The 26,474-nt window shown below is 38.1% G+C and overlaps 4 protein-coding genes across 7 annotated transcripts in view; all 4 read right to left on the bottom strand.

Moving 5' to 3' along the window:
* LOC143715491 (uncharacterized) overlaps positions 1 to 26,474 on the bottom strand; it is a 659,702-nt gene that overhangs the window by 325,571 nt on the left and 307,657 nt on the right. The window lies entirely within an intron of this gene.
* Positions 1 to 26,474, bottom strand: part of LOC143715483 (uncharacterized) — a 349,601-nt gene that overhangs the window by 50,201 nt on the left and 272,926 nt on the right. The window lies entirely within an intron of this gene.
* The window catches only part of LOC143715461 (uncharacterized), a 272,811-nt gene that overhangs the window by 5,333 nt on the left and 241,004 nt on the right, over positions 1 to 26,474 (bottom strand). The gene's annotated exons all lie outside the window — the stretch shown is intronic.
* Positions 4,057 to 26,094, bottom strand: LOC143715457 (uncharacterized). Of its 4 annotated transcripts, XR_013195759.1 has the most exons (5): positions 26,033 to 26,068; positions 9,454 to 9,498; positions 9,039 to 9,273; positions 5,225 to 7,712; positions 4,057 to 4,504 (listed from the first exon to the last, which is right to left on the bottom strand). XR_013195759.1 is itself a non-coding variant. In XM_077207278.1 (4 exons), exons 3-4 carry the CDS (start codon positions 9,121 to 9,123, stop codon positions 6,979 to 6,981), a joined length of 819 nt encoding a protein of 272 aa, XP_077063393.1. In that variant the 5' UTR covers positions 9,124 to 9,273; positions 9,454 to 9,498; positions 26,033 to 26,092; the 3' UTR covers positions 4,057 to 6,978. The 4 variants fall into 4 exon arrangements, 1 of the variants encoding a protein (XP_077063393.1); XR_013195757.1 differs by having other exon boundaries at positions 9,039 to 9,498; positions 26,033 to 26,094; XR_013195758.1 differs by having other exon boundaries at positions 4,057 to 4,471; positions 5,836 to 7,712; positions 9,039 to 9,498; positions 26,033 to 26,094.

Below are 26,474 nucleotides of genomic sequence, written 5' to 3'. Positions count from 1 at the left end.
ATGGGAGGCAACCGATTCTTTATGTGCGTATCGGGTGTGCGATGTATTTGTCTATTATGATATTGTAATCAATGTTTTAAAGGGATAGTTCACCCAAAAATGAAAATTCTGTCAGTATTTACTCACCCTCATGTTGTTCAACCCCGTAAGACCTTCGTTCATCTTCGGAACACGAATTAAGATATTTTTGATGAAATCTGAGAGCTGGATCACTCCTCCATAGGCTTCAAAAGGATTGAAACTTTCCGGCCTCGAAAAGCGACGAGAATACTTTTTGTGCGCAAAAACAAACAAAAATAACGACTTTATTTCAACTATTCATTTCCTTCTCCATGGGCCTCTAGTCAGTTAACTTAGTGTAATAGCGTAGAGCTACGTCACACGTAGGCTCCCTATTGGCCGATGCTGGTCATGTGTGTGATGCGTGTGACGTACAACAACAGAAGCACTTACGCTATTACACTAGTGAACTGACTCAAGGCCCAAAGAGAAGGAAATGAATAGTTGAAATAAAGTCGTTATTTTTGTTTTTTTGCGCACAAAAAGTATTCTCGTCGCTTGATAAACTTAAGATTGAGCCACTGTAGTCACTTGTACTATTTTAACAATGTCTTTAATAACTTTTCGGGGCCTGCAAGTTCAATCCCTCAAGAAGCCTATGGAGGAGTGATCCAGCTCTCAGATTTCATCAAAAATATCTTAATTCGTGTTCCGATGATGAACGAAGGTCTTACGGGGTTGGAACAACATGAGGGTGAGTAAATACTGACAGAATTTTCATTTTTGGCTGAACTAACCCTTTAACTGTATACAAGGCACTGTGAGCTGACATCGCATTTGTCTATCGTCCTTTCACTGCTGTGTGCGGTTCATAGGTATGTCCCCAAATTAGTTTACGTCTTATATTTATATCATATTATGTTCTTATATTAGAATATCAAATCAGCAAGAGTGCCATTTTCCCGTGCACAATTGCAACTGTGATATTGATGTTATACAACAGTAAAATTAACAATAAGTTAACATTGGGAGTTACCTTTTAGACACAATATTGTCAATATTGTTTGTTTTCCCTTTATTTCGCCGACTAGAATTTCAAAATGAAACCATAGCAGAGTCTCAATGCAACAGACAGCGATGATTTCTTGACTGAAATCCGCGTTTTGTAGGAATCACTTGCTCCTTTCCCGAATGAATCAGCCGTTTGAACAAATCGGTTGAATGAATGAATCCCTCAACTCACTTATTAAGACAGCGACTTGCCGCTGCCTACTGGCGGTTTTAGTTTCATATTTAAAGTACCCTTTAATTAAAACGTTAAAATTAGAAATCATTTCATATTTAAATATTGATTTTAAACAAAAAATCTCATAGCTTTATTTATCCAATTGTAAATGGAGTGTAAATATATTAATGCCGCTTTTGTGTCACCTCTAGACGGCACTGCAAAGATGGATTTTTATTGAATGAATTAATTTGACTGTAACAGTGGTACTGCATAATTATTGTATAATTAAGTATTATTGTATAAATAAGTATAATTACTGTAGAATTTGAATGTGAGTATTTGACATAAAAGGTGATTCATAACTCTAAATAAGTTTAGAAAGAATGTCCATATATTGGTGAAAATGCCCCTTGAAATCTATTTAAGATGGCAAATTAAATTAATTAAAAATGAATGAAAAATAATAATTTCGGTCCCTGCTGTTAACTGAACACTGCATAGAATATAAAAAATATGAATATCCTTGTGAGTCTGCTGTCAACAACAGGCCTAAACCAGCCATGTCACCAGCACAAAAACACAATCAGTAAAATATCATCTAATTATCAACCAAACATTGAAAATATTGAGATATATTTTTAATTAATTAATAAGCTTCTTGGTCCCCATTGCTTTTGCTCTATAGTTCTCACCAAAATGAAGAGAAAGAAGGACACCATGTCAATTACAGTTACTGTGACTAATACTGAATATGTAATGCAAATGCAAAAATATAATGGAAATGCAAATACATTGTTGAATGATTATAATTTAACCTGTTATTTATTTTATAAAATAACCTGTTAATGCCTGCAGTGCAGTGCAGAAAATGATATGACAACAATAAGGTCTATATGTAACTGGCCCCTCTAACAGTAGCCTACAACTGGCCCCAGCTTGGCCCCCCCAGTTGAAATGGTCTTGAACCGCCACTGGTCAGATCTATGTATCTATTCACGTGAAAATTCTCGCCAATAACACACTTGGTAGAATGCAGTAACGCGCCATATATTGGGTGATACAAAAAGGCTAATATTTTAATTAGGGCTGTGAAAAGATTAATCGTGATTAATCACATCCAAAATAAAAGTTTGTGTTTACATAATATATGTGTGTTCACGGTGTATAATTATTTTGTATATATATAAATACGCACACATGCATGTATATATTTAGGAAATATTTGCATGTATATGCTGTATATATAATTTGTATTATATATAAATATTTTATATATAAATAACACATTTTTCTTAAATGTATACATGCATGTGTGTATTTATATATATACAAAATAATTATACACAGTGAACACAAATATATTATGTAAACACCAACTTTTATTTTGGATGCGATTAATCTTTCACAGCCCTAATTTTAATTAAATGTAATATTTTGCTTGTGAATAGGTTGACAACGCTACAACAGTATTAGCCGAATAATAGCGTTGCTATGCTACTCATTACTAGGCCTATCTCTATTTACCTGTTGCCACTTGTGTTTGTCCTCTTGAAAATAAATCTGTAAGCTTGGCACATTTGGTCGCATCATCCTCCAATGCCTTTCTTTTTTTCAACCTGGCTTTTTCAGCCCCTCCTGGGCTCTTCCTCCCATCCATCTTCCCTGGCGCGTACTGTTACGGTAGGGCCGGCCCAGCTATCAGTAGCCTACCTGAGGAAACGTTTTGGAAAAGACGGGCTATGGACCCAACCAACTCTATTTGGGAGGGGAGGGGAGAACTCCGTCACATGGTACAACTCTTGCATTCATAGGCTGCGCGCTGCGGTGTCAGAATGCGGAATGTGTGTAGCCTAATTTAAGAGAAGATAGACTAACGGGACAAATATATATATATAAAAAAAAAACTCCTCGACCGGCCCAAAAGTGAAACGGCCCACCGGGAATTCTCCCGATTACCCACTCCGGGCCTGGTATGCAATAATTTACTCACCATCGTGCCAGATGTACAAGATGCACAATATATATATACAGTACATATATATTCATAAATCTGTCTCTCTCTCTCTCGCTCTCTCTCTCGCTCTCTCTCTATATATATATATACATACATACACACACATATACACATGCATACATTAATATATATATATTAACTCTTAAATGAGAACTCCGGTCAATTTTAACATTGAGCTGATTTGTTTGGAAATCTGGAGTGCTGTCAGTACAGAGAACAACGACAAAAATCTGTGTTGCCTACACCGTGTTATCCTCTTTTTAAAATGTCGAGTGCGCGCACACAATCGATTACTGTGGACTTCGACCGAAAACAGGAAGTAATACAGGTATGTGAGCTGGCTGAATTAACATCACTTTTATTCATATCTTTCACATCTACTGCAGTCAGATTCACCGTGTTCACTCTGAATAAAATCACTCACATGGCTGTGCACTTGTAATGACACATCAAGCAGGTTTAAAACTTGCCCCATTGAGGTCAACAGGGTGCAAATTTTAAAAAGAGGATAACACAGTGTAGGCAACACCGATTTTTGTCGTTGTTCTCTCTACTGACAGCACTCCAAAATTACACAAAAATGAGCTCAATGTCAAAATTGACTGGACTTCTCCTTTAAGAGTGCTGATGTGCTTAAACTAGTGCTGATGTTGATTTATTGTTTACTGTTACATGAATAGTTTACCTACCATTTACTAAAAAAAATGTTGCAACATTAAATGCAAGTTTTCACAATTCAATATTTTTGTACAAATTAAACTCTAAACTTATTAAAGTTATGAAATGACAGACATTTGATTGGTGGCAACTTATATAATGTTTCTTTTCTGTATAAACGTTTTATTCAACACCAACATCATTTACATCAAGTGGGCCTTGGTAATTAGACATTAAACAGCAGTTTGCCCATATTTGCCTGTCAGTGTGAGCGGAATGGTAGAGTCCCAGATATGGTTTTCTTTAATTCGTCGAATGACTCTTTCCACCACAATCCTTAGACGGGCTATTGATTGTGTACGTTTTGTCTCCTCTTTTGTAAATTGGTCTGCTCTTTTGAGATGAGGGATAACAAGTCTGGCTCCCACATTCTCAAGCAGTCACTCTATGGTAAAGCCTTTATCTGCCAGGTCCTTCTCAAAAAATTAGCATATTGTGATAAAGTTCATTATTTTCCATAATGTAATGATAAAAATTAAACTTTCATATATTTTAGATTCATTGCACACCAACTGAAATATTTCAGGTCTTTTATTGTTTTAATACTGATGATTTTGGCATACAGCACATGAAAACCCAAAATTCCTGTCTCAAAAAATTAGCATATTTCATCCGACCAATAAAAGAAGTGTTTTTAATACAAAAAAAAAAAGTCAACCTTCAAATAATTATGTTCAGTTATGCACACAATAGTCAATACTTGGTCGGGAATCCTTTTGCAGAAATGACTGCTTCAATGCGGCGTGGCATGGAGGCAATCAGCCTGTGGCACTGCTGAGGTGTTATGGAGGCCCAGGATGCTTCGATAGCGGCCTTAAGCTCATCCAGAGTGTTGGGTCTTGCGTCTCTCAACTTTCTCTTCACAATATCCCGCAGATTCTCTATGGGGTTCAGGTCAGGAGAGTTGGCAGGCCAATTGAGCACAGTAATACCATGGTCAGTAAACCATTTACCAGTGGTTTTGGCACTTTGAGCAGGTGCCAGGTCGTGCTGAAAAATGAAATCTTCATCTCCATAAAGCTTTTCAGCAGATGGAAGCATTGAAGTGCTCCAAAATCTCCTGATAGCTAGCTGCATTGACCCTGCCCTTGATAAAACACAGTGCACTAACACCAGCAGCTGACATGGCACCCCAGACCATCACTGACTGTGGGTACTTGACACTGGACTTCAGGCATTTTGGCATTTCCTTCTCCCCAGTCTTCCTCCAGACTCTGGCACCTTGATTTCCGAATGACATGCAAAACTGAGCAACAGTCCAGTGCTGCTTCACTGTAGCCCAGGTCAGGCGCTTCTGCCGCTGTTTCTGGTTCAAAAGTGTCTTGACCTGGGGAATGCGGCACCTGTAGCCCATTTCCTGCACACGCCTGTGCACGGTGGCTCTGGATGTTTCTACTCCAGACTCAGTCCACTGCTTCCGCAGGTCCCCCAAGGTCTGGAATCGGTCCTTCTCCACAATCTTCCTCAGGGTCCGGTCACCTCTTCTCGTTGTGCAGCGTTTTTTGCCACAATTTTTCCTTCCCACAGACTTCCCACTGAGGTGCCTTGATACAGCACTCTGGGAAAAGCCTATTTGTTCAGAAACTTCTTTCTGTGTCTTACCCTCTTGCTTGAGGGTGTCAACGATGGCCTTCTGGACAGCAGTCAGGTCGGCAGTCTTACCCATGATTGCGGTTTTGAGTAATGAAACAGGCTGGGAGTTTTTAAAAGCCTCAGGAATCTTTTGCAGGTGTTTATAATTAATTAGTTGATTCAGAAGATTAGGTTAATAGCTCGTTTAGAGACCCTTTTCATGATATGCTAATTTTTTGAGACAGGAATTTTGGGTTTTCATGAGCTGTATGCCAAAATCATCAGTATTAAAACAATAAAAGACCTGAAATATTTCAGTTGGTGTGCAATGAATCTAAAATATATGAAAGTTTAATTTTTATCATTACATTATGGAAAATAATTAACTTTATCACAATATGCTAATTTTTTGAGAAGGACCTGTACAACAGTCTCCAGGCTCGAGCAGTTTCAAAGTCCAGTTTTGTTATTTCACTGTGTGAGATAGATCCAGTGAACAGCTGTGAAACAAAGGTTATGGCCCCACATGGAGCAACACCAACCAAACCTTTGAAGGTAGGGTAGTTTTTGTAATGTGAAAACATCTCTGACTTTAGTGTAAGTACATCTGATCTCAGTACAGTCCAAAATAACACGGACATCTAGGCAGTACTTCTTAAATTTCGCTGGCATGGTTGCTCTGACTTGCTCTTTGGTCATCCAAATAGGCAATGACCCCAAAACAAGGTACAGAAAATGTGCCCATGTTATGATAAACTCGACTGACCGTTGTCGTACTCACATTGAAGATATCTGCCAAGAACTTCTCTCGTAGACCTGCAGACTCGTGACGGCAATAAAGGAAAAACTCATCAATAAGCTGAAGCTTTGTGTTAGGGATTGGTCCTAGAGCCGTCTCTAGACCATGCCTCTGTGCCTTAGACCAATACACAAGGTTCGATGCTGATGGTTCTATTGATGCCCAGAAAATCCTGAAAACATTCTCTGAGGGAAAGCGCGTGTACAATCGTTAGTCATCATCCGAGAGACAAAGTCTTTTTATTTGAATGCTGGAGACAGACAAAGTTTGCACTTCAGCCTCCAACTCTCTAATTCTCTCTGCTGCGGCATCCAAAAGACCTGGACACGGAGGTGTTGAGTAGTCATGGTCTGTGGGTGGGACGGGTCCGTAATAGACTACAGACTCTTAATCACTGATCTCTGATTCTTCCTAACCTATCCCTATCTGATTAATCCTACCCTAACCCTAACCCTACCTTTTAAAACTGCAATCCCTTCATCCCTCCGAATAGCATGAATCCACATTTTCTTCGCTTTTTCATCAGTTGGAAAAGAATGGAAACTGAGATACGGCTGTTTAGTAGAACTATTAGAACATTTAGGAAAGCAACAATTCCTCGCTGTGCTCGCCGCCATTGCTACAGATTAGACCGGAAGTCGGTTTACGCTACTGTTCGCCATTGGAAGTGACGACCCGAGCACTGTGATAAAGGCCTATTTTTGATCCCTTGCAACAATTTTTTATATGAGTGAGAAGACTTGATAAATGTCCAAAACTCTTCTCACACTGTTTACATTCGTACGGCTTCTCTCCAGTATGAACTCGCTCGTGTAATTTCAGGGTTCCAGACCGAGCGAAACTCTTGTCACAATATGAGCACTTGTAAGGTTTTTCTCCAGTATGAATTATTTGGTGCTGTTTCAGTTCACTAGATGTAGTAAAGCTCTTCCCACAGTCAAAACACATATAATCTCTCACTTCATTGTGTGTTTTCTGGTGGAGTTTAAAATGATCCAGTCGTGAAAAACTCTTTCCACAGAGAGAACACACATAAGGCCTCTCATCTGAATGAACTTTCAGATGTTGTTTTAGATGTGATGATGAAATAAAATCTTTACCACACTGATCACAGTTAAATGGCCTTTCTCCAGAGTGAATGTGCAGATGATGACTGAAAGCTGATGAATGAGAGAAACTCTTTCCACACTGAGTGCATGTATACGGTTTCTCTCCAGTGTGAATTCTCATGTGTGTGTTAAGGTTTCCTTTCTGTGTGAAACTCTTTCCACACTGAGTGCAGGTGTGTGTCTTTTCGGCTTTTTTTCTTTGAATTGTAAAGTTACGATGTTCCTCCTCCACTTCATTCAGTTCTTGTCTTTGCTCTTTCACTCTCACCTGGTCTAAAATACACAGAAATACAGTTAGAATCAGTTCAAGTGAACCCTTATTTATTAACAGAAAGCAACAGAGATCAGATCTTTCACTTTTTGTTCTGTCATTCACTTGTTTATAGGGGTGTAACGATACACTCTTCCCATGGTTTTGATGTCTCGGTTCAGTGCGGTTCGTTGGGGTTTAAAACTGTTTTTTTTTTAAACAGTGGTTTAATGAAAAAAATGTGTCTTTGTCTTTAAACTAATTCAATTACAATTAAACTTTTCGCAAGGATTTAAAAAAAAAAGATCTGCTAATGATGTAAACTATATAAGGAGCCTGCACATTACTATAACATTAAAGGTTAACAAGAGAGCCTAGACTTTTAGCGTAAATTCAGATGCTATTTATTTTTTAGATATAATAATCAACACCCAACACATTGTATGAAAACATGTAAATTGAACATAAGGCAGTTTTTGCATTAACTTACGCTTTTACACTTAATTCGTTATTGGAATATAGCTAATAATTTACACAGTTGCTGTCATTTTCATGAAAGATATTTTAAACATACATTAAATAATCAAGATATCATTAACAGGTTAAGTAAAATATAATATATAGGCTAATATAGTGCATTTATTTACTACAAGAGTTCATTTCTCTAGGAACTGGATGATGACTTGCCTGCTGTAGTAAATATAATGCTATGTGAAAAACTAAGCTGTTTTATTGACGTCTTTACGCTGCTGAAAGACTGATTGAGCGATTACACGAGTTATGATGCCTTTCAGTAAGTGTACTGTGTCTTTCAACATACCTTCAGGTGTCCATTCATGTTTATTCTATAACTGAGGAAGAGATGATTGCGTTTACTCGCGCTCCGTGCTGCCGCTTGAAATGAGGAACTAGTATAGAGACCTCACGCCACATCAAAGAGCGCCAAAACGGCATTTATTGTTTGAATTTCGTGATCAAATAGAATTTGAAAGATTACACCTTGCTTATTATCGAAAGTAACAAAACACAGAGCTTGCCATTATATGGTGTTAATGGTGTTTAGGCTACAAAACTGAATTTGTTGTGTACAAAGAGCCGGGGTAGCAGGGGGCGGGGCGTGTTCAGTATGCCATGAGAGAATCGTGATACATAACATGGGTTCTGTATCGCGTTTTTTTGGCTGGGTTTGAATTTCGTTACACCCCTACTTGTTTATATAGTAAAAATATGTTTGACAACTGCTGGTTGTGATCATTTAAATGCATTTCTCCATTTATCACCCATATACTGCTTATTAATTCACATCTACCAAAGCAGTCAACAATGAAGAATCAAGAATGGACACCAACCTATTTGTTCCTCAGTATCTTCATGTTTTATTCTGGATGGTTCTGGATCACTCATGTCTTCAATCTCCTCTTTAATAAACTCCATCTTTAACAGTCACACAGATTTCAGCTGCTACTCCTGGAGTTTGTCCTTCTCTTGTAGGATGATGGGAATATTCCCAGTATTTATTGGTGAATTGTTGTGGGAGGGGCTTCACTGCAGGTGTGAACTGTGATCACTGTGTTTTTATCCAATCTGCATTTAAAAAGTACATGGCCATCATGTTTAACTGAGCTGCTGAAAACCCTCTTTGTCTCCAAAAGTTCCCTGTTTTCAGCTCATTCATTATGGTGATGTCTGAGATCTTCAGTAAATTGGGGCATTAAGCACATTTTATTAGTGTCAAGAGGCTGAAACAAACTACAGCATCATCACCTTTAAACTTCAGTTCTTGTCTTTGTTCTTTCATTTCCAACGAGTCTGAAACATATTAAAACATTCAAGTTGTTAGAATGAGTTCAAGGAGGAGAAAATGTGAATATTGAAGTGAACCCTGATTTAATAACGGAAAACAAGTGAGATCTGTTTATCAAATATCACATTTTTGATGTACCAAAGGTTAGTTTTCCTCTTGTTAATAGTCCAAATTTGAATGACAACTGCTGCACAAGATTATATATATATATATATACACACACACACACACACTGGAATTACAGGATTTAATACATTAAGATCTTTTTTGAGACTCCCTCTAAACATTTTAAGACCTCATCGCCACTTCGAGTTTTAACCGTTACATCAGGGATACCTTAAATATACTACATATTGATTGTAAGATAGCACGACTAAACAGTCTTAAGCCCTATTCGCACAGGATTAGTACTATCTGGGGACCTCGTGTGATTTAGAAATTACCCCACCACATCTGAATCTCGTGTGGCGCATTCGCACGGGATAAAGTGAAGCCTGTGATTTCACTCAAAATTACTGACTAGTCTCCCGGAACCCGGATATGACGTCAAGGCTTTGCGTACATCAGCTTCCTTCTTTCTCAACATGGCTACTAGTGCTAAGAAGAAAACCCGCCATTCGTCGCGGGAGGATACACTCTATTTAATCGATGTTTGGGGTGAACCACGTTACCAAAGGCAATTTGAACAAATGGTGCACAACCATACCGTTTGGGAAAATATTCACAAAGACCTCGTCCTCCGGTGCCCGTCTAAACAGGACTTTGGAGATTGGACCAAGTGTAAAGAAAGGTTTGAATACCTGCGAAGAAAGTACCGTGATAGCCTCAAAAACAACAAGAAGACCGGATCAAACCCCAAATAATGTCCTTATTTTGATGAACTGGACGCTGTTCTGACAACATTTCCCTTCTAACGTTAGCTAACATATGGTACATTAATAGCCAGTTTAGCCGCTATAAAAGGTTTCTCCGTTTCAGAAGCTAGCGTAAGATACTGTAACGTTAACGTAATGCAAACATATACTACAGTAAAAGCCAGTTTAACAGCAATGTACAGCGGCTAACATACAGTAACGTTATGCTAACTTTAGTAATGCAACACAATTTAGACAACCACTTGCAAATTGTTGATCCACAGCAAATCACATTAGTTTTACATTACTTTTTTTATTTTATTTTTTATTTTTATTTTTTTACAGGTTGCCGACCTATGAACAACCCCGGAGACATACGGATGGATAACAGAGGGAAGTTCAGATGAGGAATCTGACAGTGGTAAGCCGCCTACACTGGCCTGTACACAACATAATACTGTAAACCTATATTGTGTTGTTAATTTAAATTAAAATTTAAACATTGTATCTGGGAGCCATAATGATCACAACATCTCTAGGGAATAATGCAGAGGATGAGGCATCCTGTCACGGCTCAGCCTCCAAAGCACCACCACCCCCACCTCCTCCTGCTGAACCCAAGCCACAAGGTGGGCTCTTAGGTTGGTAATAGTTTTCAATAAGGTACACAAATGTACGTAGTTACTTAGGAGCGAATGGATGATATGGTTAGCTGTACTATTATACTTAAAACTATCAATTTTTTGTGAATGTACCTTTGGGCGATACTTGTTTTGGCTACATGCGTGTGTCGGAGGCAACAACACTACCACACACTAGGTTCAGTCGAGTGATTCAACTGCTACCACCAGGAAATTGTATTTTATCTCCCATAATAACTTTTATAGTTTTTGTCATTTACAGTGATGCTTTGTTGTGTGTGCACTTTCATGTATGAATAGTGAAACCAGGCTTATCTGGTCTATGTTGTGGTAGACTGCAATAAACCTGCACTTACAAAATCCCAGGACAGTCTCCTTCAACCTGCTTATTAGCCTACCACCATTACAGCATAATATACAGACCACGCATCACAACATCACTTTAATTGAGAATAAAAATATAAGGAATTATGAGAGCTCAAATACATCATTTTCTTAACAGTTGCATCACTCAACTGACATTGCCATGCACACAGATGTAACCAAAACAAAAGTCCCAAAGGTATATTTACAAACCATTAATTGATCATTACATAGTTCTTACCAAAGGAATTTAAATTAAAACTGTAGCATTGAATGTTCCCGGTATTTATAAGTTTTAACATCGGAATTTGCTGAAATAAATGTTTTGTCTTTGCAGCACATTGCCGAAGAAAGGGGCGAAAAACACAGATAATGGAGGCAGTGGACAAGGGTCTGGAACGTCTCCTGCAAAATGAATGACTACGACAGAGAGCGGTTTGAATGGAAAAAAAAGATGGAGGGAAATAGAATGGAGCTGGAAAGGAAATGTCTTGATTTTGAAATGAAGATGATGGAAGCTGATTAAAAGAGAGCAGAAGAGAACAGGGCGTTAATGCTCCAGATGTTTCAGTGCTTTAGGCCCCAGTCCCACCATTCACCATTTTCAGCCCCACATTACAACTCTTATACACCACCTCCCCGACCCCATCAGCTGATAGCATGGACTTTCCATCCACAACCCCTGGACCCCCTGCCCAGCAGCATATCAAGTGCACTACTACAATGACCCACCCAACTAGCTTTTTGTGCCTTTACATCTTGCAGGAAAGCATAATTTGTTCTTAGGCCTTTTAGATTTAGTGTGTTTAGAAGGTCTGGCAGTTCACCATTTTATTTATTTCACTTTACTTTGATTTATGTATGGTTTTGGTGCTTCCCTACAGAAAGCAGTATTTTGCGCATTTTATTTAGGGAAAAATGTGTGTAAAAATTTTTGAAAATTTAGAAAACTTCGGCTGGACAAATTCCGAATGTGCCTTTTTCTTTTAGGAAAGCAATATTTGCACATTTCTTTTATATTTTGTAACAATTGTTTATTTTATATCAAAACACTGGAAAAAAAAAGTTTAAACAAAAGTTCAAACTTATGTGAATTGCCAAGTTCAGAAATGAAGGATGCTCTGCACTATAAATAAATGTTTGATTTCAATTTCACGTGCGTCTTGACTGCATCGTTTGTGTATTAGCTTCCAAAGCTTCTCTGCACTTTACTGATTTGTATGAATATGAGCTACTAAGGCCTCCCAGATGTGCTCTGCTGGGGAGAGAGCAGGTACATCATGCTGCTCTGGTCCTGCCTCTGGCTGATCCAACACATCTTCCTCTCCGCCTTCCTCTCCACCTCTCCGCCCCTCCCGGTCTTCGAGATCTTCACCCGGAACCGCTTCTCCCCTCTTCACGAGTCGGAACGCAACGACGCCGTGATCATCGGCAGTTCCATCGTCCGTCATGTCCGCGCTAACTCAGGTAAGGGTAAGGTGCGCACTCACTGCTTTCCTGGTGCTCGTGTTCTAGATGTCGCTGCACAGATTCCAGTGATCCTGAACGGTGACGAGCGCGTCGGACCTGTAGTGCTGCACACGGGAGTGAACGACATCAGGCTGCGGCAGAATGAGGTCCTGAAGAAGGACTACAGGAGCATGATCGAGACGGTACGAAGCACATCGCCTGAAGCAACGATCATGTCTGGACCGCTTCCCACGTATCGTCAAGGACAGGAAAGGTTCAGTAGATTATTTGCACTAAATAAATGGTTAATGTCATGGTGTAATGAACAGAAACTGCTCTTTGTAAATAATTGGAATCTGTTCTGGCAGCGACCTAGGCTCTACCGCGCTGATGGCCTGCAACCCAGCAGAATCGGAGCGGCTATTCTGTCGGACAAAATCTCCAAGACGTTACACACCATATGACAAGTAAGTCAAAGTCCAAATCACAGTCTTTGCTGTCCCAACTTAATTGATGTAAGTAGTGTAGAACATTATATAGAAACTGTGTCTATTCCTCGTTTAGTGAGGCCAAACAATAAATCTAGTGTAGGATCTAGGAAAAATCTTATTTACATTTATTCATTTAGCTGACGCTTTTATCCAAAGCGACTTACAATTGCTATATTTCAGAGGTCGCACGCCTCTGGAGCAACTAGGGGTTGCTCAGGGACACATTGGTGTCTCACAGTGGATTTGAACCCGGGTCTCTCACACCAAAGGCATGTGTCTTATCCACTGTGCCATCACCACCCTGCCAAAGCTAATATTGAGAAAATCTCAATATCACTGAACAAAAACAATTTCTAAAGCTAGGTCTTCTAAAGATTAGACCGCTCACACCTAGGGCGGTTATTGTAAATGAAATGGTCATAGACAATAGTTTTTATGTATTTTGCCTTACTGAAATCTGGCTTAAACCAAATGATTATTTCGGTCTAAAGGAGTCCACTCCACCAGGATACTGTTATAAGCATGAGCCCCGTCTGATCGGTCGTGGCGGCGGTGTTGCAACAATCTATAGAGATACTGGCTACTGTATATAGAGTATATATACATATATATATATATACTGTATATAGAGATTGGCTACTGTATATAGACCTTCAGGGCCCTATGCTGATTTCCTAAAAGAGTTTGCAGACTTTCTCTTAGATCTATTGGTCAATGTCGATAAAGCAATAATTGTTGAAGATTTTAACATACACGTAGATAATACAAATGATGCGTTAGGGGCTGCGTTTACAGATTTATTAAACTCCTTTGGGGTCACGCAAAACGTCAGTGGTCCCACTCATCGTCTAAATCATACAATAGATTTAATTATATCATATGGAACCAATCCAACCGATATAGATATTATACCGCAAAGTGATGATGTCACTGATCATTACATGGTAACTTGCATAATACGCACTGCTGAAATTTGTCATGTTGCGCCATGTTATCGACCAGGCAGAACAATCCTTCCAACCACTATAGATAGATTCTCAAATAGCTTACCTGATCTATCTCAGCTGTTCAGTGAACCCAAACAAACAGATGAACAAGAGGAAATGACTAGCAGTTTGAGAACCATTTTCTCTAGTACATTAGAAATTGTTGCACCAATTAGATTAAAAAAGGTTAGAGAGAAAACTAAAGCACCATGGCGCAACAGTGCTACGCATGTTATCAAGAGAGAAACTCGTAACTTAGAGCGTAAATGGAAACTAATTTAGAGGTCTTTAGAATCGCGCGGAAAGACAGTATGTCATGTTATAAAAAGGCTCTAAAAGCAGCCAGGGCTGAGCATCTCCGCAAACTAATAGAAAATAACCAAAATAATCCAAGGTTTTTATTTAACACCGTGGCTAGACCAACAAATAAACAGACATCACTAGAGCAAAATATTCCGTTACAGTATAGTAGTAATTATTTTATGAATTTCTTCACTGAGAAAATAGAAAACATCAGAAACACAATTGTAAATGTACAATCTTTTATGGTGTCTTATGATTCAGCCTCAATTATCGCCCCTCAAGAACAACTATACACCGCTTTACAACTATAGGACAGGAAGAGCTAAATAAACTTATCATTGCATCTAAACCAACAACATGTTTATTAGATCCAATACCCACTAAACTACTGAAAGAAGTGTTACCTGTAGTGGAAGAGCCTCTTCTCAATATTATTAACTCGTCTTTATCTTTAGGTCATGTTCCAAAAATATTCAAGCTGGCAGTAATAAAACCTCTCATTAAGAAACCACAATTAGATCCAAATAACTTAGCAAATTACAGACCCATTCAAATCTTCCATTTATGTCTAAAATACTAGAAAAAGTTGTGTCCGCTCAACTGTGCTCTTTCTTGCAAGAAAATGAAATCTATGAAAAATTTCAGTCAGGATTCAGAACGCATCATAGCACAGAAACTGCGCTAGTTAAAATTACAAATGATTTAGTTTTAGCTTCTGACCTATGGGATGAATATAGTATCAAAATGATTAACACGTGCAAGCACACTTATCAATGAACTTGATACATGTTGCAGAAATGTTTTATCCATGCCTTTCAACTTGCGTGTGCAAAATTCAAAATTGAATGAATGTGTAGCAATTTTTACAAATAGGCCTAGAGACATTTTTGTGAATACAAATGTTTTCTTTTGTATTAGTGTATCATAAAGTGTGCATGCAACAAAGAAGATGTGCATGTGTGGATCAGGTGACGCGCGTGCATTCATTGAGTTCTTTTCTGAGTCGATCTCATTTGATTCATTTGGATTTTGAGACTTTCTTTTCGCTGTTTTTAAGCATTTCACAACCCACACACAAACAACTACAAATGAATAGGCCTGGTGCTAATTATTAATGTGTGCATAACTACCCATATATTTGACAAATTCACAAATGTGCGTCGCTATATTTAAACTAATACAATACAACTTGTGTGTGCAAAATCCAGAATCACATGAATGTGCAGCATTTTGTACAAATAGAGACATAGTTGTTAATACAATACCTCAATTTTGTATTAATGTAGGCCAGAATTTGTGCATGCAACAAGTAAGATGTGCATTTGTGGATGAGGTGACACGCGTGCATTCATTGACTCGTTTCTGAGTCGATCCTATTTGATTCATTTGGATTTTGAGACTTTCATTTCGCCGGTTTCGCCATGCACGATCCACACACACTGTCTGAGAAAACCTGCTACCACTAGATGGCAGTATTCTGCTAAAACAGACAACGGCAGCGTAATCAAGCGTGATCCCCATTTAAAACGCATACTGTGACTGATATTAAATTGAAGCACCAAATTTAGCACACAATATAGGCCTACTACCTAATTAATAAAGCATAGTTTGTAGAGGTAATCAGATTATGAACAGCACACACAGAACACCATTATAAAAACCTTCACGTGCAATAGCGCATTGCATGTTCAATAATGCTTTCTGTACACCTAAAGACTTTGAAAAGACTTTATAAGATTATCAGCTCACATCTAAAGACTTGGGTTCACAGTTTTTAGTCTCAGACTAAAGACTTGCGATAATATCAAACATGTTTGATATGAAAGACTAGAGAAAGACTGGCATAAATCGGGTCGCCGACTGCAGATTATCACCTCACATTTAACGATCGAGACAACGGGAGCGCGCTGAGACTCCAGTAAGATTCCTGAAGACTGCCGGTCTTTAGTCTGGGACTGTGAAAATTCTTTGGTGTACGCCCGGCATTAGGTGTATCGGCTATTGAGTTTTAATATCACCGTCTTACTGCATTGATCAAGATTGTCGTTCTACTTAGCATCATGGACATCGCACAAAGTGTGGACTCCAGAAACAACATATTCTTAGAGCTGATGAATATGTCAAGAAATGCCTTGTTTGCTGGAAAGGACATTTGCATGCCACACGAACGAAGCAGATGGCTGCATTCCAGGACTCACTTGTGCACAAACATGGTGGTCAAGAACTCTTGGAGCATTAATACCATCTTATGGTGTCATGCAAGCCCTTGATCAAGTCAGAAGCTTATCGAATTCTGTACAGAAATTGGCCAATGATACGGCTTTGGCCCTTGGTAACATCACGGACACTCTCGCTTCGCACAAGATAATGATCTTACAGAACAGAGTGGCCTTGGATTACATTCTAGCAACGCAAGGAGGAGCCTGCACCATCATCGGACCTGAGTGCTGCCCCGGGTTAATGGATCCAACAGAGAACTTGAACAAAATCCAACAAGACATTCTTGATCTTTCAGCAAAATTACATCAGATGACTGAAGATAAGTCTTCATGGTTCGGAAACTTGATTGTGTTGTTGTTTGTTCTACTGGCGTACTATCTATGCGTCCACAGTATCAAGTGCTTCATTCAACAAATTCATCACGCCTCTCACGAGAAAATCACAGTCCCAACCAGAAAAGACTATTATCCATAAGAACTTCACAAACCCTGATTGCATGTTTGTTTTTTGTGTCAGCATGCAATTATAGAAAACCCAACACAGAGTGCATTATGTGCCTGTAACTATCACAAGTTACAAGAATGAATTTTTAATTGTTTAAATTTGTATATAGTGTGGGAGTTATTTAGAACTCCCAAAGGGTGAATTGAAGGAATACAACTTTGTCAAATGTTTAATTTAGTTTCATATATAAACTGAGAAAGTTCTGTAACTTGAATTTAGCATTCAGCTGTGGAGCACGAAAATCCTGTCTTATTTTGTGTCTCTATATACAGCTGTTAGACGGGTTTTCTTTCTATTGTAAGTTAAATGAAACATGTTAATGAAACTCTTGGAGACTCTCGCGAGCTTTTGTCTTAGCAAGAGAGAGTCCTGTCACTCCTGTTCTGGAGTCTCAGGGTTTGAATAAGTTTTTCCAGGTTCCTAAACTGGTACGAGTTTCCACCATCACAATGTAATCCCTCCCTCTTATAATGTATATATATTACAATGTTTGACTCAAGAAGTCAGACGATGTTGGAATGACTGCAGCTACCGACAAGCAATAAAGAACTTCTGCTTGGAAAACTTCCACCGTCTCCTGGCCTGAGCTTCTAACTTTTCTACAAAGAAAAAGATCACTACAGAACGAAGCACAAGATAATTAAATGAGTGACTAACCCAATGCAAGTTTTATTAGAAAGAGAAACCAGAAACCAGAATTAGACCAATAAACAAAACAATTGGGGTGTAAATCGGACAGTTCATCACGATACGATATCGATTCAATATTTTGCTGATACATAAAAAATTCTGCGATACGATTACGATTCGATTCAGAGCCAAATCGATCGATTAATCGATATTTAGATATTATGTTCACACAACCAGTTGTGTTTTTATTAACTCACAAATGCAACCAAAATATATAACATGAACGTTTAATTAAAGCCTTTGAAAATTGCATGCCCTCTCCCAATTGGGACATTTACAACAGAAGAGGTAATTTGCAATAACTTTTTTTTGTGTGCATTCCAAGTAATATCAAACTGCAGCTGGGTTGTTTTGATTAATAATAGCTTAAAAAATTACAAACTTAAAAAAGTTAATTGAAAGTATGTTTTTTTATATATTTAAAGATTTTTTTTATTGCAGAAGCAGATAACTCCACATTTCATGTTACAGAGTTAAACAAAACCAAGTAATTGTTATTAGTGGTCGACCGATATACCGCCACGGCCGATATTTGGCTTTTTTAAAATCTCGGCATCGGCCGATACGTTTTTCTGATTGGCCGATGCGTTGGAAGCGGGACTTTTATTTTGACGGCGCTGCAGACTTTTATTTTGACCGGCGGCGCTGAGAACACCAGCACCTGAGAAGAGAACGGCAGCGCCTGAATCTGATCACATAGCGCTCACTCACATTCTCCGTCTCTCTGTCAGTCATATCTAATACTTTGTTAGACAGAACCGGTGGCTACAGAACTGGTAATCGAAGAAAGTAAATGGTATCCGAAACAGTAATGCGTTTGCTTTTATATTATTTGTAACCGAAAAGGCAAACAATCAGGCTACAATACTTTCTCATTTACCGTCAACATTCAGCAAATGCACATCTACTTCATTTAAACAAATCTCTGAATATCTAATAAACATTTAATTTCACAAACCTTGCAGATTTAATCGAATCCAGCTGTGATATCTTCTGAAGTGTGCATTTGTAGCCTGCATAAACGTGTTACTGCGAGTGACAGTCCGTACGAAGTGAGTGAACGTGAACAGAAGATCAGCTTTACAGGAGACGCGATCAAAACACTTTAAATCCTTCATTTTAAAATATGCTGTTCTATATTCAGTTGCCCACTGTGTCATATTCATGTCGTTTTCACTGTGTGCTGTATGTAAAATTAGCGTTACCTTGTCAAAAGTCAAAGTAAAAAAAATATGATTATCAGTGCGCAAGAAATTACCAGATTACTGAGTGCCCTGTTAGTGTTTACTTCCTTTTTATTCACATATTCATATATTTTTAAACAATTACTTTATTTGTGAAAAATACTGTAATAGGATTGCAGATTCAAGAAGTTGCCATCTAAAGTATAGGGCCTAAGCATGTTTATTTTAAACATTTCTAAATATTTATTACATTTATCTAATTTATTAAATATTGATTTATATAAATATAAAGTGTGTATATATATATATATTATATATGTGTGTGTGTGTGTATATATATATATATGGGGTGGTGATGGCGCAGTGGATAAGACACATGCCTTTGGTGTGAGAGACCCGGGTTCGAATCCACTGTGAGACACCAATGTGTCCCTGAGCAAGACACTTAACCCCTAGTTGCTCCAGAGGCGTGTGACCTCTGAAATATAGCAATTGTAAGTCGCTTTGGATAAAAACGTCAGCTAAATGAATAAATGTAAATGTATATATAAATATAAATATCGGCTTTATATCGGCCACCCTGCTCTCTAAGATATCGGCATAGGCCATCAAAAAACCCATATCGGTCGACCAATAATTGTTATGATACATAATGCAATACTCGTTAATATTTGTAACGTTAATCTCCTCAGATGACACAGACGCCTGACAAACTTTGCTGTTGTGATTAACACACACTACTTTTCCCTCAACACTAAACGTTAGGGGTGGGAATCTCGAGGCACCTCACGATTCGATTACGATTCAGAGGCCTGCGATTCGATTCTAAAGCGATTATCTGAATCTTTTTGTGTGTGTGTGTGTGAATATAAATACTTTGCTTTAAAAGTACAAAGTAATGACCTATAAAGAATTAACGTACAATATAATTTATTAAAATTGCAAAGAACCAACAGGAAAATAAATGTGTGCTTGAACTAGCAGCATGAGCATACTTCTTCTGCTTACCACGCCCATAAATCTATGCATCCTTGCTGTGGAGACTTGTAGGAAACTTTGACAGGTGAAAGATGAATATTTGATGATAATTTTTACTTTTCACACCCGATTTAAAAATAAAAACAGTACATTATACTGTACTCTTAACTTCAAATTTTATTATAATTTTATTTCATATAATATTATCATTTTTACTTGTTATATCAAATGTGATAATTGCTAGTTCATTTAAAAGATCAAAATATGCCCCCCATACACTTACCCTGATTAAAATGAAATAACGATGTCATAATATTGTGAGATTTACACCATTATGGAAACAATAGAGAATGAATCAACATTATCTATGATCGATTTGCGTTTGGGTAGCATTTTTCGACAAGGCAGCAGAAATCGTCTGAACACCGATACAGCCCAGAGCCATAGAGAGAAACGGCTCTGGTACAGCCGAGTGTTTTTCCTCCTCTGGGTGGAAACGTGTCATATGGCTTCTCATATTTGTCGTGTTACCGAAATATTTTAGTTTTATTCTACAAAGCTTACAACTAGTGTGGCTCTTGTCCAGCTACTTTCCCCCTTCAACTTCATAGAAGCCAAAATATTTCCACACGTCAGCTTTTAACGAGGAGGGTGTTTGGATTTCGCGCTCAGCCATCGCGTCTCTGTTATGTGCGCACGCCACAGACAGACGGTCCGGGCACTGCACTTCCGCGCTTCAGAGTTCCGTCTTTTGCGTTCCGTCAATATTACGTCATTATAAATAGGCTACATATCTAAAAAAAAAAAATTTTTTTTTTTTTGAAAATCGATTTTTGACATTTCTGAATCGATTCAGAATCGTCCACGTCCGCATCGCGATTCATCTAAGAATCGATTTTTTCCCCCACCCCTACTAAACGTGCTGCTTAAGTAAGTTTCCGTGAAAAGGTTTCAGCTTTTATTTTCCTTTTACGCCCCGAAGAAGAAATCACGGGAAATCAAAGTTCGTTGAAATTATCCATCCTCAATCACTTTTAGACAGCTTTGATGAAACTCCTCTTATCTAGTGCATCTTTACGAAGTGACATCTGACATGAACACTGCGCACTGAGTCGCTAAAACGGACTTATCGTGTTGTGTTCAACAAGGGTGCTACTGCTTGTCGGTTTCTGCTGTAAAACATGAACTTGCGATGCATTGACAGTGGACAATACAGGCTTTTATGACAAAATAAAATAGTTTACTCATACGATGTGCAGGCTGGTAGTAAGAGCCTCAGCATTTAATAAAAGCTGACTTTAATCGGTTAACTTTTTTCGATGTTTTTCAATATGTTTCATGTGCTTTCATGGGCAAGGAACGCCGGACAAATGGATGGCTATCTGAGTGCTTAAATTTTTGGGAAGCATGTGACCTGAAGCTGGTCTCTAATTGGTTTCTTAAAGATTCTCCTCCGGACGCAGGTCGCTGCGTCCCTGGCGAATCAGAATTGGATACATGTTATTTTATCCAATCTGATTGGTTCTCGTCACCGGTCATTCAACTTTACGCTCTTGGCCACTACTGCGAGTCCGCCAAAACCTTGCTATGCTAATTACTTTCGTAGAGATAATGGCAGCAGTTAAACCAAATTCTGTCATTGATTTACAAAAAAAAACCCTTTCACAAGGCGTCCGCTGGAAGAAAAAAAAAAGGATAAAGGATCTCGGACCGGACCAACCCGATTTACAAATCCAGCAGCAACCAGTGACAGAGGACGAAGCTTCACCCGCGCTTGTTATGAGAAACGGAGGTGGCTGACTGGATGTGATGTTAGCAATGCCCTTTTTTGCTTTCCCTGTCTTTTATTTCAAAGTGACACGTAATCAATATCAATAAAAAATGCGTTCGATAAAACGTTCGATAATTATACTTTTTTTTCGTCGATAGAAAGTTTTGTTGCAAGTTTGGTTGCATGAACAAATGTACTCACTCTCTGGTAACCTAGCAATGTACTGGGTGACGGTCATGTAAAGGGGGTTGCACTTGCACACGTTATACACCGGACAAGAAGGCAGCACCGCACCACATCGCATCTAGGCCAGGTATCGCACACCGGACGCGCACCCACTTTCTCAGTTTATAGCGCCATGTCTTAAAAATTCAAACACATTATTCTCTATGAGTGTACACGCACTCATTCACAAAAAAATGAGCTGACCGAATGAAAATTGCTGATGTTATCGGATTTATAGGTGAGATTCTCAATTCATGCAGTTAACGGACGCTCTGAGGTAAAGTGTAGCAACGATTGTATTTACTTGTACAGTACAATCATAACATAGTACAGACTTTATCTTAATTTCATAATGTCCTTATACATAGCCTAATAATATTGTTGGCCATAAACTGAGAAAGTGCGCGTCCGGTGTGCGATACCTCTAGTTGTTCTTGACGCGACGCGGCGCTTCTTGTCCGGTGTGCGACCCCCTTAACAGTATGATTGCGCCATATCGTTGTCTCCTGTTGGATTCTTCAGTAACAGAGCCGGCGTGGAGTGATAAGTGGAAAATGAGTGCCGCACCGATTGTTGATAAAACAGGAAAAGTCAGCTCGCCAGTATGGCAGTTTTTTGGATTTTATAAGCTGACCGTAGTCAGACCAATGTGGTCTGCAAATTATGCAAGACCATCGTCGGTTTCTCTATGTTTATTTAACACTTTGCACTATTTTATTACTCTTTTTTTAAGCATTTCTTATGTATTCTTTAATTTTGCACCTTAATTTTAAGAGATAATTAAGTGTTCATTGTGATTTTAGACTTATGTTTACATTTTAATTATTTGATGTTTTCCATGGTTGTGTTGACATTTCTGCTAATATATTATAATCAGAGGAAGGTTAAGTTTAAAATATAAAGTTTAAATGTAGTCTAATATATTTGTCTCCTGGTCCTTTAAATAGGTCATAAAAAATATCAATAATTAGCGATATCAACCGATATGAAACACTTATATCGTGATACAGTTTTCAGCCATATCGCACAGCCCTACCTAGAACCAATCTGAGCAACGGAGTAAGTGACATTCCCGTAGGAAGGACAGCAAAAACATATTTCCAATCGACAAATGCCTTGATCGCTGTTCTCTGTTCCTCTTTTAAAATTAATGTGCTATCGATATCTTCTATGACAGACACGATGGCGGAATCTACACATTCTTTGTTGTAAACGAATTCAACCCAAGCGCTCATTGGTGACGTGGATTGATTACGTTACTGTTGATCATCTGTCTATCCTCGTATAAAGCATGCCCTGACAATTTGATTGGTCTGAACAGCTTTGGTTCAAGCATAGTTGCTCCACACCGGATCAAGTCCAGACCGAACTTCCCGACCTCAAATATTGTGGGCGGAGCTAAGTTCGGCTGGCATCCAGGCTAGCATACAACCTCTTTGGACAAATATACATAGTGAAAAGATGATACAAAATGTAATACCTTGGAAAATGGCATTTAAGACTTTTTAAGGGACTTAATTATTTCTCTAAATTCATTTATTAACTTTTAATACTTGTTTAGACCACACGGACACCATGTATCATGTCACTTTTGCCATGCTCCTATTCTATAAATACTGTTGTATTCATTTTGCTGGTGGGATTCTCTCTGAAATTTGTCTAAGATCCTCCGGCCATGATTAAAGCATATTTAAAGGCATTGTCTGGAGTCTGTTTAGTTATTGCTGCGCAGCAAATTAGTGGAGCACTAGATATCTTATTTTAGTGTTCATAGGGGTCAAGACGTTGACCGACTCAGTCGACGTCATTTAGTAGACTAGACTAGGGATGCACCGATCCACATTCTTTCACTTCCGATCCGATCCCGATACCTGAATTTGGATATCAGCCGATACCGATACTATTCCGATACCAGAGCTGTGTTTGCTTTAATATTATTATTATCATTATTGTTGATTTTATATGATGCAGCAATAAACTTCTCTCTACAGGCAAGTATGATACGTATGCATGTATGTCCCAAAAGGCAACTTGAGGTATGTATAAGGTTAGAAACAAATAAGAGACAATAAGTGTAGGCACCAGCACCAAATCTGGTAAAACGTTACACATTGCTGTTTGTATTGTTGTAAAATACATTCATAAAAAACAAGATAACAAAAATCAAAAAGATAAATTATTTTATATATAGTCTAGCTACTATAAAATTAAGACTTTTTTTAATGTATGGCACAGCTGTTTATTGAGGCAGCAACATATGATAGATGGGACATTTAATAATCTTTCATTGCGCAAAAGTATTATGATATGATTATGAAAGACTCCAATACAGTGCGGCACAAAGCGCTTATGCGCATCCCGAGCGCAGAATGATGCGCTTGAAGCAACATGGAGTCACAGCGCGCAGCGCTTCGAGTCCGCATTGAAAAGTTCAACGCACAAAGGAAAGACATATTGATGCGTAGTGTATTGTACAGTATCTATCTATACAATAGTTTATTCAGCCTTTTCTTTTAACAGTTTTAAATTTCAGTTACTGTGTGCTTGAAGAACAATTATAGTGCTCTCCAGTGTTGTGATCTAACAGACACGCGTTAAAAAGTAACATGATTAAGGTACAGCAAGTCCAGCAAGATAATCATTTTATCCGAAACCATAGAGCATTATCTACAGATCAAGTATAATAATAGTAATTGAATCATCTTGGAGAGTTTCATCGAGTTGACTGTCATAACCGAACGCGACGCGCTGTTGAATGCTGAATGAAGAATGATTGACAGCCGCAGCGGAGGGAACAGTTTACGTGATCTTGAATTTAATGACTTAAATATTCATTTCTATCTCACATTATACTATAGAATGGCTTCAGAACACTTATAATATAGTGCACGAACACTTAATGGTGCTTTATAATACTTTTGTGGGGCTTAACAATAACACAATAGTAAACACACAATATCGGATTTAGATCGGCCTCGTCTGACCGATACCCGATCCGGCAAAAATGGCTGTATCGGAGCCGATACCGATACTGGATCGGATCGGCCCCATCCCTAGACTAGACCAAGGAAAACTATCTAACTATGTCGATCAGGAGACGTTCGGGGGCGTTGATTAGTATACGAGACCCAGGTAGATTTATGTGAGGTGTGAAAGAATTAAGAAAAATCTTCCACAGTATATAGGCCTACTGTATATCTAAGTCAAACAGCCAGTGATCATCATGCATTTAAAATAATCGAAACAATTAGTAAAATCAGCCTCATTTTTCTTTATTGAAAAAAATGTTTTTTGTAAAAGGGAACTACAGAATTAAATGAGAGAATGTCGTGATTTGGATAATAAATGTTTTTCTTTTCTTCTATTAACTTTTATTAGGCCTATACAAATAAAATTACAGAAAAATAGGTTGTCAACTTTTTTTGTCTTGTAAAGTTAAATTAATAGCAGATTTCAACTAGCAACACAAATTAACCACATCTGCAGTTTATTGACAGAGGACACACAATAAACACACACACATTCAGATTCACTGTCTTTCAGCTGAAGGATGTATGAGGAAAAAAACGTGCATCTAATACATGGATATAAATATACATTTTAACATCAAAATGAAAGCTACACACACTTACTAGACTAAACGACATTCCCACACATTCAATCCACAAAAATTATATGTGGAGAATTTTATTAACAGGGAAAACCGCGCGCAGGCGGCAAAACAAACCCGTGCGTTAATAAAACTCCAAAAATACATCGAACTGTTGGCAGAAAAGCGCCTACATAAACTTGATCCGTTTTTTTTACACTTCCATAATTAACATAAACCTAAAACTTAACTTAAAACAGCCTATTTTCACTCTTTAACGCAGAGACTTACCTGACTGACTCTCTCCAGTCACGGGCTGTTCTGACTGAGACCGCGCACTTCCGGTCCATTACAAATGACGTCACTCACAGAACGAACTCAAAAACTATTCATAAACAAAAATATATATTTTCATTCCATCGTGCACAACAAAATAAAGATTATATACATTAAGCAAAATATTATTTTGTTAAAAAAAACATTTAAAGCATATAGTTAATTGTTTCAGAATCGGAACAGTTACAAAAAAAAACCCTCTCAACACTAAAAATGCATTATTTGCACACACTTGAAACTTACTACAGCAGTTTAATGGCATTTTATGCCATTTTTAAAATCAAGAAAACAATCAACTCTATTTTTCAGTATGTTTAACATTTTACAACTTTTATTATTTTCTAACTACAGAAAAAGACTCTTGTCTTATATATATATATATGCGCTTAACAATATA

The sequence above is a fragment of the Siphateles boraxobius genome, unplaced genomic scaffold, assembly GCF_051911475.1.
Source record: "Siphateles boraxobius isolate OS27281-9 unplaced genomic scaffold, OSU_SipBor_1 6, whole genome shotgun sequence".
In the NCBI taxonomy this organism is placed as follows: domain Eukaryota; kingdom Metazoa; phylum Chordata; class Actinopteri; order Cypriniformes; family Leuciscidae; genus Siphateles; species Siphateles boraxobius.
The sequence above is the reverse complement of the archived record's forward strand: the minus strand, read 5'-3'. Positions and strand labels throughout refer to the sequence as shown.

What these genes read in the sequence shown, in the direction of transcription:
- LOC143715457 (XM_077207278.1), bottom strand. Translation starts at nt 9,123, where the DNA reads ATGGAGTTTATTAAAGAGGAGATTGAAGACATGAGTGATCCAGAACCA. An exon ending in AGATACTGAGGAACAAATAG is followed by an intron (nt 7,713 to 9,038) that starts GTTGGTGTCCAT and finishes TGTGTATTTTAG; the next exon opens with ACCAGGTGAGAGTGAAAGAG.